This window comes from Ochotona curzoniae, unplaced genomic scaffold (genome assembly GCF_017591425.1).
Source record: "Ochotona curzoniae isolate NIBS_2020 unplaced genomic scaffold, NIBS_Ocur_1.0 contig_4105, whole genome shotgun sequence".
NCBI classification, from domain to species: Eukaryota; Metazoa; Chordata; class Mammalia; order Lagomorpha; family Ochotonidae; genus Ochotona; species Ochotona curzoniae.
Window position 1 is genome coordinate 6,270,454 of NW_024466129.1, and position 17,099 is coordinate 6,287,552.

Consider the following 17,099-nt stretch of genomic DNA (forward strand, 5'->3'; position numbering starts at 1 on the left):
TCTCGGGGTTGTTGCTTGCTCAGGTCTACTTCAGTGTATCCACAGGCTGAGACATTTGCTGCAAAGCCAGGAAAGGCATATTCGGGTTTCCCACATCAGATTGGATTTTCCTATCCAAATCCAGTTTGGATGTGTGTTTTCCATGAAACCTTTTCAAACTCTTACTCTTCTGCCCTATTTCTGAATCTTTATGTTATTTCATCTGCTCCTCCTTAAAACAGTTGGATAATTTAAAGTCTGTATTATGGTTATTTGTACATATATTATCCTTACCCTACCACCACTTAGATCTTAGGCAATTGAATGTATCTGTAATTGAAAACAATATACAGAAAGAAATGCTACCTGTTTGGAATTTGGTCAGAAATATTCAGTTGTCTAGAGTTTACTAGACTTAAGAACTTCTTGCAAAGCTTCCAAATTAAAGAATTCTGTGGTGTAGATAAAAGCATTGCAGCACTGAACATCTTTTGATTTACTGAATTTCTTCCTTCTTTCTCTTTTTTTCTTCCTTCCTTCCTTCCTTCCTTCCTTCCTTCCTTCCTTCCTTCCTTCCTTCCTTGTCTGTCTGTCTGTCTGTCTGTCTGTCTGTCTGTCTGTCTGTCTGAATTAAGTTCACTGACACACTCAGGGGCATTTTATAGCTGTGGCTCTAAAACTCCTTCCCTACCTCCACATCTTATGCACTGGATCTCACAAATAAATTAACTTCCCATTCTTTTTCCCCATAGCCCACGTTTCTGGATTATGTCCGACCGCGTTCCTGGACTTGTCGCTACGTGTTTTAGCAGCTGGGATGATGTTTCCTTCGTTGTCACTGAAGTTGGAGCATTCTGCCTGGTTTGGGGCCAACTGACTCCAGCTGCTACTGAAGTTACCTGTATTTTTTGGAACACTCCAGGCTTTCCTGATGGCTCTATTTCCAGGACACCAGAAGCTGTGCTATTCAGACATCCCTGAGGAAGACACTTCTTTATAGCGGGGAGGGAAAGTCTGCCGGCTTGAGCCTCAGTAAATGCAGTGTTTCGTTTCTTGACTCCGTCCAGCCAGGCTAAACCTCGAGTTTTCCTGGCTAATGAATTAGCCATCACACTTGTGAAGACATCATTTAAGCATCTGTGGCTTACAATTTCTTTCATAGATACTGTTTGGAGGAATATTAATTAAACATACAAAGAAGATAATGTAGAATAATTGTTTTTGCTATTTCTAGTAGAAGGATAAAATCTATTTTCCAAACGTAATCTTGTTATGTATTAACGTTTTATATTTTGTTTGGAAAAGTTCAGTTCTGCTCAAGTTTTAGCTTCTTCATACAGTATAGATGATAATTTTCATGCAGGACAAAGATGCCTTCCACTGTGGACTCTGTGCTTTCCCCCATTAATAATTCATCCTGACAGGACCAGAAGTGGGAAGGAAAAAATTTATCTCAGATTTTAAAGTTTTAAAGAAATATTTGCAGTGTCAACCATATTTTTAAATTATTTTATCATGAAACTTACATGGAAGATAATTTTTTAACCTTAAGAACACAGGGGTACTTTTGAAAGTTAGTGGAAACTAAAAGGTAAGTTACTTTTGGCAAAAATATTTTTGAAATCCACGCATATTCCAGATGTTCCGTGGAAGATGTCTGTTACGCAAGAATTATGTATGGATTTCACAAGTTTTTTTGTACCAGAAGTAGAACTTAACCTTTACTTCCATTTCCCATGAGTTTTTTGAAGTATTCCCATGGTCTCTGAAGTTTTGAAGTATCTTTGGGTACAGTTATTGTCTAATAAATACTTATCTTGAAGTCTTTTGCAGATTAATGCATTCGTCTGTAAGAGAAGTGTTAACTCACTCCATTACTACTGAAGTGATCATTAAGGACCAGAAGCTGGCTTCTGCATTTCCTCAGTTACTATGCTCATAATTTGAACAGAATTATATTTTTAGATGAACGATTAAAATGTGATCATTTTCAAAGAAATGTACTCTTACATGGCCTTTCACGTGCTAACATGTCCATCCCTGATACGAAGCGCTGTGCGGGAATCACTTTGTGTGTATGAAAACTGTATTTTCAACATAACGAGAAAGGTGGGTTCAAGATTAGGTCAGGGAAAGGCTTGAGCGGGACAGGATGTTTCGGTCTTTGTTTCTGTTACGGAGTGATCTAAGTTCACAGTCACGAGACTTTGTTCCCTCAGCGCAACACTTCATTGATAGACACAGTCGAGGAATTTTTAAAAATAGCTCTCATTTTCTCTTTTGTTTATAAGTAATTTTTCTGCCCAGGATTTCCAGGGATAGCACTGGGTCTGTATTGAACTGTAGATTGTTCAGAGAACACCGTCCTAAGATACTTTCAAAAACACATTAATTCATAAAGAAATGACCACTGCTTGTGAAAGAGACTCGTTTGCTAGCCATGACCTTCATGTCAGCTGATCGTAGCAAGTCTTTTTCTTTAAACTGCCACCCACACATTTTAAATAAAATGAGAAAATAAAAAGCTTCTTGCTGAAGTATTCAGGAAGATTCATTATTTTCTTACTTGCTAATGCGTGAAAATAACTAGTAATTTCCTTCCTGGCAGACAGTGATCATGGCCATTACTTTGGGTGTATTACCCAAGGGAACAGTGTGCTGGTAGGTGCAGTGTTGCGCTTTCTCAGTAGATCCTAAAAGCGTTTCCTATCCCTCTTGTGTTCAGGAGTAAATTTGTTAGACACTTTTATTTTTGATCCTGGATAATGAAACAAAATGGAGTTAGGCTTGTTGAATCACTGCAACACAGCTAGCTCCCTGGGTAACGCTGCTTGTCTCATGTTAGAATTCAACTAGAAAAGTGAAGCTGTATTTAACACATCAATAACCATAACATTTGAAAACCAAAAAAAAAAAAATGGGAAAAATATTTTGTCCTCTCAGTATTGCAAGGTACAATTAATATTGGCCAATTAAGAAAGTACAATGTAATAATTATCTTGGGAAGCACGGGTTATGTTGTACAATTCATTTTGTGTTTTCAGTAATTTTGAAATTACATTTGCCTGAAAGATTGAATCTTGAAGTCTTTAGAAAAAAAAAAATCATTTGCTTAAAAGAGGTTCATTTAGTCTACTTAGCTTAAGAAGATGTAATTTGCTAGTTGTTACATGGTCTTGACACGAAAAGTTTCAGCTCTGGATATAGGTATTTCAGGTAAATTCAGTTGATTTGGGGGTGAGACAGAGCGAGGGGCTGTTGAAAAATTAACGTGACTGCAATCATGCAGTGGCCCTGATAGTGTGACAGTTTCACTTTTCATAGACATTTTTGAGTCGTCTGCACTTAAGCCCAACTCGTGAAACGCACACTACAGCCACTTCCGAGTGAGATGAGGGTGGTGGGCTGGTGCTCGGTCCGCCCATCCAGCCCGCTCCACAACACCCACCCTGAGTGCAGCGGGAGGGCTGAGGGGGAGTTAAAGCTTCAGCACCGCCCGGTGTTGCCAGCAGATGTGGCATGGGCGGAGCTGAGTGGATTAGAGCCAGGGTTTTCATCTGTAAAGAGGACAGGAACTACCTCAGGATCCCTGGTGGAAACAGGGCCTCCGCTTTCTGAGCCTTGGCAACTTGGACACCTCAGCCCTGACTGCTGTCTTTAGGAAGCACGCACACTTTTATTTCACGCTGCACACACCCCCGAGTACACGCAGGATGTGTAAGGGCCTTCCCCAGTGGGCTGCCACCCACACCGGACCTTTGTAACAGGCTCGGTCACAGCGTGCAGTTTGATTTCCACCTTCCCCCATTCAGCGCTGTCTGCCTTACTGAGAGATGGCAAGCCTCTGGAAAAGAGATTCATTCCTGCTAAGATAAAGTGAGTTGTTCTGGACGAGAAGCTTGTGAGGCCTGAATTCTGCCAGGGTGAAGAATGCTTTCCGGGTTTTACGCATGGAACACTGTCCCTGTTGGTCATGAAGCACACGTGACTTGCTGACTAGCCTTGTGCACAGCGTCACATTTGCGTTAACACATGCTGACAAGGGTCTGTCTGCGTGTCTCAGCTCTGGGTTTCACTCCTACCATGGGTTTGAAATACCTTTCAGACAGACAGTTCCTGCCCTCCCCTGCCCCACATCCTTTAGAATGACAGTGTGAATTCCCGTGCACCTGCCAGGGAGGCTCTGCTGTGGGGATGGCGTTTGCCTCCGTGTTGCGGATCCATCCGTAGCGTTCGGGAGTAACGGTGCCTCGTGAAAACCCGAGGTGCTTTTCAGAAGGCTTTTCTGGAATGAAAGGATTTCCTGTCCTTTCCTCCTCCCTGCAGATCCTGGTACCATTACTTATTTCAGATCCATCGTGTTAGCATTACTTCTCAAAATTTTAAACTTTTAAATGGAAAAACACTGCATATGTAAAGAATATGTTCAATAAATATATTTGGAAAAAACAAACCGTATCTGTTTTTAAAATGTTCGTGGGCAGATGACAACACTTGGGATGCCCACTCCCCATGTCAGAGAGCCGGGGTTGGAGCTGGGGTTCAGCTTTGGGTTCCAGTGCCTGCTCACGTGCCCCGTGCGAGGAAGCAGGTGATGGCACAGGGCCTTGCTTCCTGATGCCCCACTCCGGCTCCCTGGCATCCTGGGATGAGTCCGTGGATGAGATGATCTTACAAGACAAGTGCTTAAATAACTTCTTCAAGTGTGTATTCAGTGTTACCTCAACTCTAGACTCATAAACGATAGGCTGAAAGTAGCCAGAAGGTGTAGCTAACAACCAGAGCCCTTTGTCCAGACCAGTGGAGGGGAGCCATGGTACAAAATACCAGCAAGTGGTGGCCCCAGTTGCAGGTGAAACAGAACGGTACTCCCCAGGACCAAGAGGGACCCGCTTGCAGTGGGCGCCAGTGGACTTCAGGTTTCCAATGAACTGTGTCGGCATGAATATGTGCTTTTTCAAGACAAGATGGAAAACCAGTTTTGGAGCAAGATAATGATGCTTCCCCTTTACTTTGGCTGGACTGTCCTGCAAAATTCAGATGCTGCCACTGTGTGAATATCCGGAGGTGGCACGTTTAGGTTGTCTGACACCCAGGAGGCAACCTTGAGGTCCTTAGCCAAGGCTTCTGGAGGGCACAGTTTGCCTTGAAGAGGGCTCACCAAACACCTGGGCATGCCAGCCTTGGACTGCAGAACTGTGAGATGTCAGGTGGGTTACAGATCAATTACGCAGTTCCAGTATCCCCTGAAAGTGGCACACGTGGACTGGGACGCCATGCTGCTTCCACATGAGACCATTCCGATGAGTGGAGTTGCTTACAGCGCTCCTGTCCAGCAGCCCGTGAAGCACCAGAGGACAGCCGCCTGTAGAAACAGGCCACGTCTGTTCCTTGGACCAGGGGACTGCAACCAGGAGCAAAGCCACAGGGAGCAGGATTTCTGCATCATTAAAAGCTTGAATGCTGTCCCTTTAGACTTAGAAGGTTTGCATTTGGACCCCAATTCACAAAGCACCTGACTCATTTGTAAAATGGGGACACCTGGGATCAACAAAACGATCCACTTGCTAATCCGCCACCTGCAAGCACTGGCGTCCCATATGGGCGCCGGTTTGTGTCCTGGCTGCTCCACTTTCTGTCCAGTTCCCTGCTTATGGCCTGGGAAATCAGAGGAATATGGCCTAAAAAGCCTTGGCACCCTGCTGCACTCAAGGTAGACCTAGAAGAAACTCCTGGCTTCAGATTGGCTCAGCTCCTGCCACTGCAGTCAACAATTGCAGTGGACAAGCAGATCTTTCTTCTAAATCTGTTTGCCCAAAAAGATTAAATCTTAAAAAAAAAAGCGGGGGGGGGGGGAGGGAGGGCTGCGGTATGCCTGTTCGTAGCTTCATTGTGACAAACTGCTTGTGGCATGGCTTCCTCCATGTGGGTGTCATTGGATTTACCGACTGTAGAAACCCAGTTTACTGTGAGAACAGAGATGGGTTTGTTCTGGCAGACTACGTCAGCATCACATGGTTGCATCCTGTGTCCTGAAGATAACACACGTGTCTCCTGCAGGCACACGCAACACCTAAAGTAACTGGAGGCATTCCGTTTCAGGGGTACCCTTTGTGGAAGCCGGAACCCACGTGGGAGACCCACAAGGAGCTCCTGGCTCCAGGCTGGATCAGTTGGGAAGTGAACCAAAAGATGGAAGATCTGTCTCTCTTGCCTTTGAAATAAAAATAAGCTTTTAACAATATCAATCCCATATATATAATGTACACATGAATGTATGTATAAATACATATACACACAAATAATAAAGGGTCTTTCAAAGTTGATGGACAATATCTATGAAAAAAAATTATGCATGGATTTCAACGCTTTCTGCGTTCCTTAATCTTTCTTGAAGGCATCTACTGTACTGGTACAAAAGAAAAGCCACTGGCAATAAGACCCAAGCTATTTCTTACAGACACTGAGACGCTGGGATTTCACAGGGATGCGTGATTTGGCATTAAATCTTCACCTTAAAACGAAATGGCCCCTAGGAGCACTGGGCGGAATCTCATTCCTTTGCAGCCAGAAGCCCGAGCGGCTTGCGGGGTCGGTCCAGCCTGCACAAAACAGACCAGCACGACTCCACCTTCCCTGGGCCCCCCAAACGCCAAGGCCGCCTACGCACCCGGAGGCCACGCTCTGCCTTCACGCTCAGTCTGGCTGTTAGCAAAGCCCATAAAATAAAAACAACAGCAAAAAGGCCCGAGAGCTGTGGAAACCGTACATGGCTTATGTCAGGTGGCGCAGCCAGGCCACAGGTCGTCCCCGAGGGCAGCCCCTGGCCTCGCTGGCGCCTGCGCACCGGCACCGGGACGCTTTTCGGGTCCTGTGACGGCAGCCCGAATAAACAATTTTCTTCTCTAATGTTCCCTCCGGAGCTTCAGCTGAGCCTTGAAATTCCCGGGGACCCCCGCCCTCCGCACGAGAAGGCAGTTGTGCGCAGGCACCGCCGCAGGCAGCCCCAGCGGCGGTCGCTAAGGCTCGGGGTCCTGGGTTTCTATGGCGACGCGCAGGCGTTCCGGGGAACGGCGAGGCTGCCCGGGGCCCGGCGGGAAACACGATTGGCGAGAGCTGATCGGAGGTGTGGCTTGCCCGACGCCGGCCCGGCCCCTGCCCGACCGGGGCGCGAGCGTGAGGGCGCCCCCTGCCGGCCGGGGAGCCAGGCCGCCCTTCCCGCCCGGCGGCCGAGGCCGGCCTCTGGTGACTGACTTGTTTTGTTGTGCAGGACGACGGCCGTCCTCCGTCCTGACTTGTCTGTTAAGTCCTCTTTCCGGGAGAGCATTTCAAAGTGCTGAAGGGTGACAGGAGGCGTTGCTGATGATGTCGCTCCCGAGAACGCCCCCCACCTCCTTAACCTCCGTGTCATCCCCGGAAGGGAGAAAGTTAAAACCGACTGTGGCCAAGGGGGAGACAGGAGGTGAGCTTCAAGATGCTACAGGCGCGGACGGTCCTGTCCACATCCATTCGAGCGACATGCTTGCAAGGCAGCGCCAGCCGGTCCCTGTGCTGGCTCACACCCCCAATGCCAGCACTAGCGGGGGGCTGGGTTAGGCCAAGCCTGCAGTTGCACACTCCATGTGTAGGGGGGTCGAGACCCAGCTCCGGGACCAACTCCTTGAGTGACAGCTCGAACTTGGACACAAGAGCAGAGCCAGGACTCAAACCCAGGCCTTCCGACACGGGGTCCTGCACCGAACAGCCACCCCCAGCTCCACCCTTTGAAACCCAAGCCCCTCAGCTGAGTGCAGCTAGTCTTACACAAGAAAGGAGCCTACTGAGCTTGGCGCTTGGTCGTCGTAGGCAGAGATGTCCCCCTTTCCACATCAAAGGGGACCGTGGGCAGACACGTGGCCTAGTGGGCGGATGCCTGTGCTGCCTAGCAGGTGCCTGGGCTGCCACTGCGGGTGTGGGGTTGAGATGCAGCAGGTGGCAGCTGAGGTGGTGGGTCCTTGCCTCTGGGTGGGAGACCTGGGTTGGGTGCTTGTCTCCTGGCTGTGGTCCAGGCCCGGCCGTGACCTGTCTGCGCCTGGGCAGCGAACCTGGGCTGGCTGTACACACCCTCTTTCTTTGCTTCTCGGGTGAGGCAAACAGCATTGACTGCTGTCATCATCACAGAGCACTCGGAGCCCGTGTCCGAGTGAACGTGGGCATGTGCGTGTCCGCAGCTGGGTGATGCACGCTGCTCGGAATGTTTCTCAGAAACACGTAGAGGGGCTTGGTGCGGCAGCCGAGAGCTCTCTCCAACTCCACGACAAAGCGACAGCTTTTCTTTCTCATTGCTTTGTCAGGCCTTCCTGAGCTCAGGGGGAAGAGGAGCATGCTGGGGCGTCCCAGCGCCCTGCCCGCAGGCCTCCACAACGAGTCCATCCCGGAGGAGGTGCTGCTGTCGCTGGCCTACGCGGCCGACGCTGGGCCCTGCCCTGAGTACTTACTGCCTCTGAAGAAGGGAAAAACCCCCAAGGTGCGTGGATGCGCGTGGATGCGCGTGGGGACGCCGTGTTTTGTTAGCCAGTTCACAGCTGCTCCTTGAGTGTATATCAGATAGTACGGGTGGCCCGAAAATCCTTTTGTTTTATTTTGTAAAAGATAAATATGTATGTGTACATATATATGTATGTATTTTTTAAACGGAAAGATTTACAGAGAGAGAAGGGAAGACAGAGAGAGGAGATCTGCCGACCACTGGTTCACTCCCCAAACGGCTGCGGCGGCTGGAGCTGGGCCAGGCTGAAGGCAGGAGTCTCTTTCAGGTTTTCCCACATGGTGCAGGGGCTCAAGGACTCGGGCCATCCTCCTCTGCTGGTGCCGAGTGGAGCAGCTGTGCCTTGCACAGGGGCCGTGGGAAGCTGGCACTGCGGGCACACGCAGTAGGCTCAGCAAGCCAGGCCCCTGCCAGTGCCTCTTGCTTTATCTTTACTTGAGAGACAGAGAGAGGCAGAGCACACTGCAACCCAGGGCTGCCGGTGAGTGGCAGGATCATTACCCGAGCTGTTAGCACTGCCTCCTGCCAGCGTGTATTGGCAGGAATTGGAGTCCTAAAGGCAGCAGGCGAGCCAGGCGCTCCGGGTGTTGCACAGGGTCTGGCCCAGGCATCTGTCTTCATGGGCACAGCTGTGACAGATTGTCTCCAAGACCTGAGTGTCTGCATTAACTTGCTTTTCCGTATATTTATCAAAATGACCATTATCCCGCCCTTAGCATTTTTGGTTCCCTATAGGGTTGTTCTAGTTTCAATCTCTCTCCAGTTCATAAGAAATTCTACACTTTTCCTGAGCATCCACGTGTTCTTAATGTGCCTGCCAGGCCAGCCAAGGGCAGATTGATTGGCCTGGAGCGCCCTCTGCTGGGCACCCATGTGTGTTTGTTTCCTCCTCAGGGCACACTTCCACGCCCTGTAGACCACGTCTGGCATCACCCTGTTCGAAGGGATAAATTCAGATACCTCATTGACCATCCCGTGTCCCTCACAGGAGCTGGAAGGTAAGGCAGGGAGATGGCGGGGTAGACGGAGGGCAGGACGGATGGTGAGGCGGGAAAGATCACAGACTCACAGAATGGTCCGGCTTGCAGTTTCTTGGATGAGCCAGAGCAGTCAGAGGGGGCAAAGGCTTCTGCACTGTGTGTGATTATCAATGGCAAGGGAATGCGTTCTGGCCGTATGTGAACTCGGCTTAAGTTTTGTTGTATGCTCTTGTCTTTGGCCCTGTGCCGTGGTCCTCCCTGTTGCAGTGTGCTAAGAGGGATGCGATTGTGCAGGTCAGAGGCCTGCCTCTTCCCTGGGTGCCTGACTGCAGGGCATCCTGAAGCAAAGGGCAAGCGAGTGTGGGCTCAGCAAGTGGGGACCTGGGGCAGCAAATGCGTCATTCCTTGCCTTCTTCCAAGGGCACCCCTCACCTCTGCACTGTCTCGTTCCGACTAGCAATGGTTTGTTTTTTACTTTGTCCCTCAAAGCATTTATCAAAGTGAACATTTTTCATGAGAGGACTGCAGCCTGCTCGTCTTGCCAGTATTTTTCACAGCTCCCTCTAAGCCCCTCGCTCGGCTCTCTCTAAGCCCCTCGCTCTGCTCTCTCTAAGCCCCTTGCTCAGGTATTGTTTGCTCTGGACGGCGTGTCATTGCTCACCCTCCGTTGCGAGGTACTCTAGCTGCTCCGAAGTTCCATTTTCTCATCTGTAAGAAAGACGAGATGCACCTGCTAAACTCTCTGTGTCTCCCGGGGACGTTGTGAAGCACAAATCAAAGGGTGGATCCTAGCGCACTCCCTGCTAAGAACAAGGTGTCGTCACTAGGCGTGCGTGAGGGCTGCAGAGAGTGACAGAAACTCGGCCTGTTAACTTGCTGTCTGGGAGCTGGAGTGTCGGAACTCATCTGATGCCTTCAGGTCATGATTACAAGTATTCGTAGTAATAATTAGTCGTTACTCTGAAAAATCAATCATCTGTGTCTGAGTAAGAGAGTAAGTTGACAAAGTTTTCACGTCAAATGGCTTCTGAGCTGGAATTGAAGATCTGGTAGATAGGGCAATGTCCTCCCAAGCCGTGCCGCCCTGCATGGCCTCCCTGTGTCCTGGGATGTAGCAACGCCGCACTAGAGTCTTGGCAAATATGCCGAAGACGAGAGGACTGGAGATGGAGCGATGACTCTGAAATCAGGCTGGCCCCATCCTCTCACTGTGTACCGGTGGAAATGGAAGGCAGTGGAACGAATCAAGGGGTGAGATGGATGGGAGGGCTGTTGATCTGAAGCGTGTGGGAGCTGAGCCTGCCACTGCTGGCTTTGAAGACGGGGAAGTGGGAGGAGGTGCAGGGGACAAGCCGGGAAATGGAGTCGGCTGCAGGAAACCGGGACTTCTGATGGCAGCTCGGCCCAGAGCTGTCAAGCAAACAGGAACCTCGGTTCATCGATGGTCGGGAACTGAATTCTGTCAGGCCAGGTGGTCACAGAACGGAAACACGACCCCACCCCTACCTTGACCTTAGTCCCATGAGACCTTGCATCTGACTTTGACCCTCAGAACCGTAAGATAATGAATTTGAGCAAAGCTTATGGTGACTTATTAGGGCACCAGTGGAAAACTAATATACAAATGAACAACTAATCTTATATGTAGTCCAAAATAGCTTGTCCGGCAACCACGGATAGCCAGAGCACGGCGGCATAAAGAACAGCAGTGTTGGAGCGAATCCTTCGCCTTTGATGCCAGCATCCCACATGGATGCCGGTTCTAGCCCCAGCTGCTGCACTTCCGATGCAGACTGCAGGGTGGGTGGGTGGGTTCTGGAGTGCCCGTTGCTGTGTCAGCACTGTGGTGAAGTCACAGCAGGGCAGATGGCCTCTGCCTTGCTCCCACCCCCCACATCTTGCAAGGCAGACTGCTCTGCAGGCTCAGCCCACAGCCAGACCCCAGCGGCAAGGGTGTCTGTGAAGAGCTCTCCTGCATCCCCTGGCCACAGCAGGTGCCCTGCACACGCAGCTCTCCCGTGTGCGACACGGCGGCAAGGCTTAGAGACACAGCCAGAACACCTCCACAAAGCTCGCCCTAAGCTACATCACCAGAACTACCGAGAAAACACACTGCTATATTTACTGCATTGAAGAAGGCTACATGTTTGAAATACAGTTTAAAAAGACGATTGCTTAGAAAAAGGATATTTCAGGTATGCAGAAAATTGGTAGCTTTGAAATTTCAAGTTCCCGGGCCCGGCGGCGTGGCCTAGTGGCTAAAGTCCTCGCCTTGAGCTTCATCTGGGTCTCCCGTGTGGGTGCAGGGGCCCAAGCACTTGAGCCATCCTTTGCTGCACATTAGCAGGAAACTGGGTTAGCAGTGGAGCAGCCGGGACTTGAACTGGCTCGCAGACGGGCTGCTGGCGCTGTGGACAGCAGCTAGACTCACTGCACCACAGTGCCAGTTCGTCTTTTTGTTTCTTCTGGAACCTTCTTCTGAAACTTCTGATTGTTTTACAGTGGTTGGGGACTGTGCCTTTCAGGGCCGGGGAGGAGATGTGTGTGAACAGTCCTCTGTCCCTTTCATCTGGCACCTTTGTGACATCCAATGTTTGCTGAATAGAGTAATGACTTTTAGGCACTTTTTGTGGCTGGGTAACTTATACCATGTTTTAAAGCAGCACCGTATGCAGTCGCTAAAATATGAGATCATCCAAGGTGCCCATCATATGAATGGATAAAAAAATTTGGTTAATAATATTATTATATTAATAATCATAATATTAATCATAACATTAATTATTAATATTTATGATTAATATTAATATTAATTGATTAATATTAATTAATCATTAATTAATTTATAATGATTAATATTAATTAATCATTAATTAATATTAATGATATTAATATTAATATTAATATCATAACAATAATTATTAATATTATGATTCACTTCTAAAAAATAACCAAATCAGGCTGGCATTGTGACGCAATGGGTTATATCATGCAAATCCAGCATTCTGCAGGAGCTCCGGTTCAGATCCTGGCTACTCTGTTTCCGATCCAGCGCCCTGCTGATGCGCCTTGGAAAGCAGCAGATGGCGGCCCAGGTGCCTGGGTTGCTGCCGTCCGTGTGGGAGACCTGGAAGAAGCTCGTGGCTCCTGGCTCCGGTCTGGCCTTGCCCTGGCTGCTGCTCCCATTTGTGGACTGAATCAGCAGCTGTTAGATTGATTTCTCTCTCTTTCTCCCTTTTTAAGCTCTGTCTCTAACATTCTGTTTTTCAAAAACATAAATGTTTTTTTAAGTGGTGGAATTCTGTCATTGGCCGCAACATAATCGAAATTGGAGTAAATCATGTTGAGTGAAATAAACAGACACAAATATTGCACTTTCTCTCCTATATGTGGGATAGAGATATTCTTTTGAAATATCTATATTCTTTTTTTTTAGTTGAAAAATATCTAAGTATTTTGGTTTTCCTGCAAATCCAGTGTTCTTTCAAATTTCATTTTAAGTACCTGTCAAAGTGTTAGGAATTATTTTCTGCTACATTTTAATGATATTGTGACTATTTTAAAATTTTATGAGTCAAGTTGAGCATCTTTGCCTTTAATTTTTATATATATAGTCCTTGTCCGTTTTCATGCTAGACTGTGGTCTTTAAACTCTCATTTGTTGAACTCTTTGTGTGGTGGTAAGCCTTTACTATAATGTAAGTTTAAAATGGTATCTGAGAAAATAATAAGTAAAATATTTTTTGAAGATAAAAAAGGGAGGAAGTCAAACTAAAAGAAATTCAGTCTTGGGAAGATTATATTTTGGCCCGGCTTAGACCTATTGCCCGGACCATGGCTACTAGGGGACTTGTGTGTTCTTTACTTTGTTTTATACAACTTCCTTTCAATAATTTCAGACTTACAGAAATGTTCTAGAAGTAGCAGTTAGACTGTACTGCCTTTTCCAGCACTGACATCTTACATGATCACTGCAATTCATGAAAAATAAGAAATTAGTATTGATACAATGCTTTTAGCTGCTCCATATTGGAATGCCTTTTAGCTTCCCACTTATGGAAACTTTTTTTTTTTTTTTGGTAGTCCTACAAGGAAAAGCAGGGTATTCTGATTCTAAAGTAGAGTAAATAGATTAGACGGCAAAATCAACAATACCGATGGCAGGCAGAAAGCATCGTGTTTAGGAGAGCGGGTACTCCAGAGTAAGGATGCAGGAGCCTGCATCAGACCAGGGTTGACCTTCAAACTCAGTGTCAGGACAGAAACATCTGAGAATTGTGCACAAAAAGTGTCATGTTTAAAACCGCCATATGGAGGTAAATCCACCAGTGGATGGAATACGTTAAAGAGGCTCGAGTTTTCACATGGAAGTGTAGTGACAACTTGGCCATTGGCAAGAGACAAGAAGACCGACTGCTACGATGGTTGGCAGATGACTATAAAGTTCATGTTAACGACAGGGTATTACAGGTGAAGAGTGGGAATTGTCCCATTAAGGATGCTGCGATTTTGATGAGAGGATGTGTGGTGTTGTGACAGCTCAGGCAATAAAGAATGGTGACGGGAAGGCTAGAGCTCCTGAAACATTTCCAAGATGTGTCCATAACCTCGAGTTCTTCAAAGACCTAAGATTCTCAGGAAGGCTCAGGGATGTGAGCGACAGTCCTTATTGCAAGTCCGATCGCATTTCAGGACAAGAGCTTGCTTTTCCTTTATAGCTCGAGCAACAAGCTGCTTGCCCCACCTTGGTTTCTGTGCGTGGAAGTGGAAGCATCTGTTTGCCTAGTTCAGTTGTTCACTGCGACACAGGATGGCTCTCTTCCTGATGGGGTAGTTGAGAGCGCACAATACCCGTTCTGTTCTTGCACCACTGCAGTTGGCGGGGTAATTTGTATTGTGCACTGATGTAAGCCTGGTTGATTGATCCATATGTGCTAGTGCTCTTAGTTGATTGGATAATCGTCATTGCTTAAAAACCCCTGAGCACAGCTGACTGGGCGCACTCCCATCTTCCCCTTGCAGGGGTGTGGGACAGGCCTCTGGTCAGTACTGGCTGGTGAATAAGGACTCCTGAGCTCCAGAAAGGTTGCCTTTGACTCGTTTCTGATAGATTTGGTCAAATCACAACAGTGTTAACAGAATCAGTAAAGATAGGAGAGTGAAAAAGTAGAATGGGAGAATTCCTGTGTGCCTAGAGCTAACAACTGTAAGGTTGGATTCAGTGGTGTCACCGAAGGAGAGAATGCCAGGAAGGGTGAGGGGGACAGAACCTTTGCAGCATTTCTGTCTAGAAGCAGGAGAGCACGTCAGTGTCCCAGAAGAAGTAGCCAAAGAGGGAAGGGGCTAGTGTTGTGGTGTAGTGGGTTAAGCCACCGCTTACAGTGCTGGCGTCACAGAGTGCCAGTCAGACAGTGGGTGGAAGATACTCTTTTTTTCTCTCTCTTTTTCTTTGTCACCTTGATCTTTAGCAACTGAAGAACCAGGGGAGTCCTGTAAGAGAGAATAGGAAGATAGGAAAGATAGGGTTTATAGAGAGATCAACTAGCGGGGGCGGTGGGCAGAGGGAGGCAGCCAAGTAGTGTAACTGTTAAAATGCTGCCCGGGACCCCAGTTTGTGAACCTTACACACTCCTGCATTGCTTCTGGGCAGAAAATTTATCTTGCAAATGTGTATTCCTGTCTTCCAGGGACATTTCTTTTCTGTATGATATTAAACACGCGGAAGGCAAGGTGCAGGAGAATGCACTTTGCCCCCCGGTTCAGGACCGGTCACCACCATCCCATGATGGCGTCATTGTGCCCCATAAGGTAAAGGATTCCACAAAGCACCTTCTCTCTCTCTCTCTGCATCTCAAAGATTACGTCACCAAATAGGAAGCAATCTCATACTGTCAGGACAGCAGTGTGCTCATCAGTTATTTCTGAGAGCAATTGATAGGAAAAGTTCAAATATATATATATATATTTTTTTTTCAAAGAGTCAATTATTTTTATTGGAAAGACAGATTTGCAGAGAGGAGGAGAGATAGAGATCTTCCATCCGCTGGTTCATTCTCCAAGTGGCCAAAACGGCTGGAGCTGAGCCGATCCGAAGCCAGGGGCCAGGAGCTTCTTCTGGGTCTCCCATGCAGGTGCAGGGTCCCAAGGCTTTAGGCCATGGTTGACTGCTTTCCCAGGCCATAGGCAGGGAACTGGATGGGAAGTGGAGCAGCTGGGACCTGAGCTGGCACCCATATGGGATGCTGGTGTTTGCAAGGCGAGGATTTAGTCATTGATCTACCATGCCAGGCCCAAGTTAAAAGATATTGTAAGTCAGTTTCCAAACTACACTACATCTCTCGTCTAGAAAATGTAGTATGAAAGATAAATAATTTTTTCACTTCCAGAAATCCATATATCAAATTATAGATTTATTATCATTGGTATCTTTTAAAATTTAATTTTACATTTCCAACCGAATTTCCAGAAAAAAAAAAACGCGTTTCTGAATGTAACACCCTCTGTGTCTGCATGGTTTGCACCCTTGGATCAGAAATAGGAAAAAAAAATGGCAAACGTGCACGTCTTTCCCCCGGTGGCTCCCTACACAGTGCATGGCGTCATTACTGTTCACACGCTACTTGTGCTGTGTTGGCTGTTGTAAGTAGTCTAGAGATGATTCAGAGCAGCTGGGAGGATTCGTAAAGGTTACGTCTCAATAGGATGCTGTGTTATCTAAGGGGCTGGAGCATCTGTGCAGGAGTTCCACCCTGTGGATATTGAGAAATAACAAAAACAAAGCTGTTCTCTAATTCATGGGCTGTGTGTAAATGTTTTTGTCATTTTCGATGACCCACATTCCTAATATTGTCATTTCTCTGATCAAAATCTCTTAAGAAAGAGTATCCTTTTGGGATAGGAGTCAGAATTTCTGCAACTCATTTCTTCCGTTCCTGTATTCATCCTCCCCTGCTTCTTCCTTGCTTGCTTTGTTTTCCAGCCAAAGACCCTAATGGATACTTTGGTTCCTGAAGAATTCCATATTGTGTCAAGCACAGGAGTCTCAGGTTTGGAGTGTTACGATGAGTGAGTACAGTGTTGCATATTGACTGTCTGCCAAGTTGAACTGCTTCCTTTCTCCCAGTCACCGAGCCTTGGAAGATGCCCTCAAGTTCCCAGACAACGAGGAAACATCTGGGCGAGCCACTCTGACACTCTAAGACATACGGATTTTTTTAAACTATGAAGGATTTCTAAATGTTTGGGATTAGTGATTTCAGTTGTTTTGTCTCATTTCCTGCTATTTAGTTTTGATTTTTTTTTTAAATGGAACTTTATTCTGAATGCTTGCCCGTGACCTTCAGGAATGGCTTTGAGCAATGGCCAATGAGCGCAGACGTCATACTGGTCAGAACTGGAGCGCACCTGTGAGGGTCTGGCTGCAGATTGCAGCGTGGTCAGTCCTCTTTCCTTCCTAGGGATGGGACTGCACATGAACCGGCCTTGGTTTTCTAAAACAACATATGTGAATGTTTCTAGTGTTTTTTTTTTTAAGCTAAAGCTTTGAACTTTACAGTGTCTGTAATAGTCAGACACTATTGCCCTTTTGAGCTTACTCAGCCCGTATGTTGACA

General features: G+C 47.3%; 2 protein-coding genes across 2 annotated transcripts in view; both read left to right on the plus strand.

The window, feature by feature from the left end:
- The window catches only part of SOAT1 (sterol O-acyltransferase 1), a 36,366-nt gene extending 34,518 nt beyond the window's left edge, over window positions 1-1,848 (plus strand). The window contains exon 15 of the mRNA XM_040984332.1: window positions 732-1,848. Within this exon, the coding sequence (XP_040840266.1) occupies window positions 732-788 (57 nt within the window). The 3' untranslated portion in view covers window positions 789-1,848. The remainder of the gene's footprint in view (window positions 1-731) is intronic.
- Window positions 1,849-7,344: 5,496 nt separating this feature from the next.
- The window catches only part of AXDND1 (axonemal dynein light chain domain containing 1), a 62,350-nt gene continuing 52,595 nt past the window's right edge, over window positions 7,345-17,099 (plus strand). Inside the window, exons 1-5 of the mRNA XM_040984208.1 lie at window positions 7,345-7,441; window positions 8,313-8,485; window positions 9,401-9,504; window positions 15,174-15,294; window positions 16,466-16,551. Coding sequence (XP_040840142.1) covers window positions 7,345-7,441; window positions 8,313-8,485; window positions 9,401-9,504; window positions 15,174-15,294; window positions 16,466-16,551 — 581 coding nt within the window. The remainder of the gene's footprint in view (window positions 7,442-8,312; window positions 8,486-9,400; window positions 9,505-15,173; window positions 15,295-16,465; window positions 16,552-17,099) is intronic.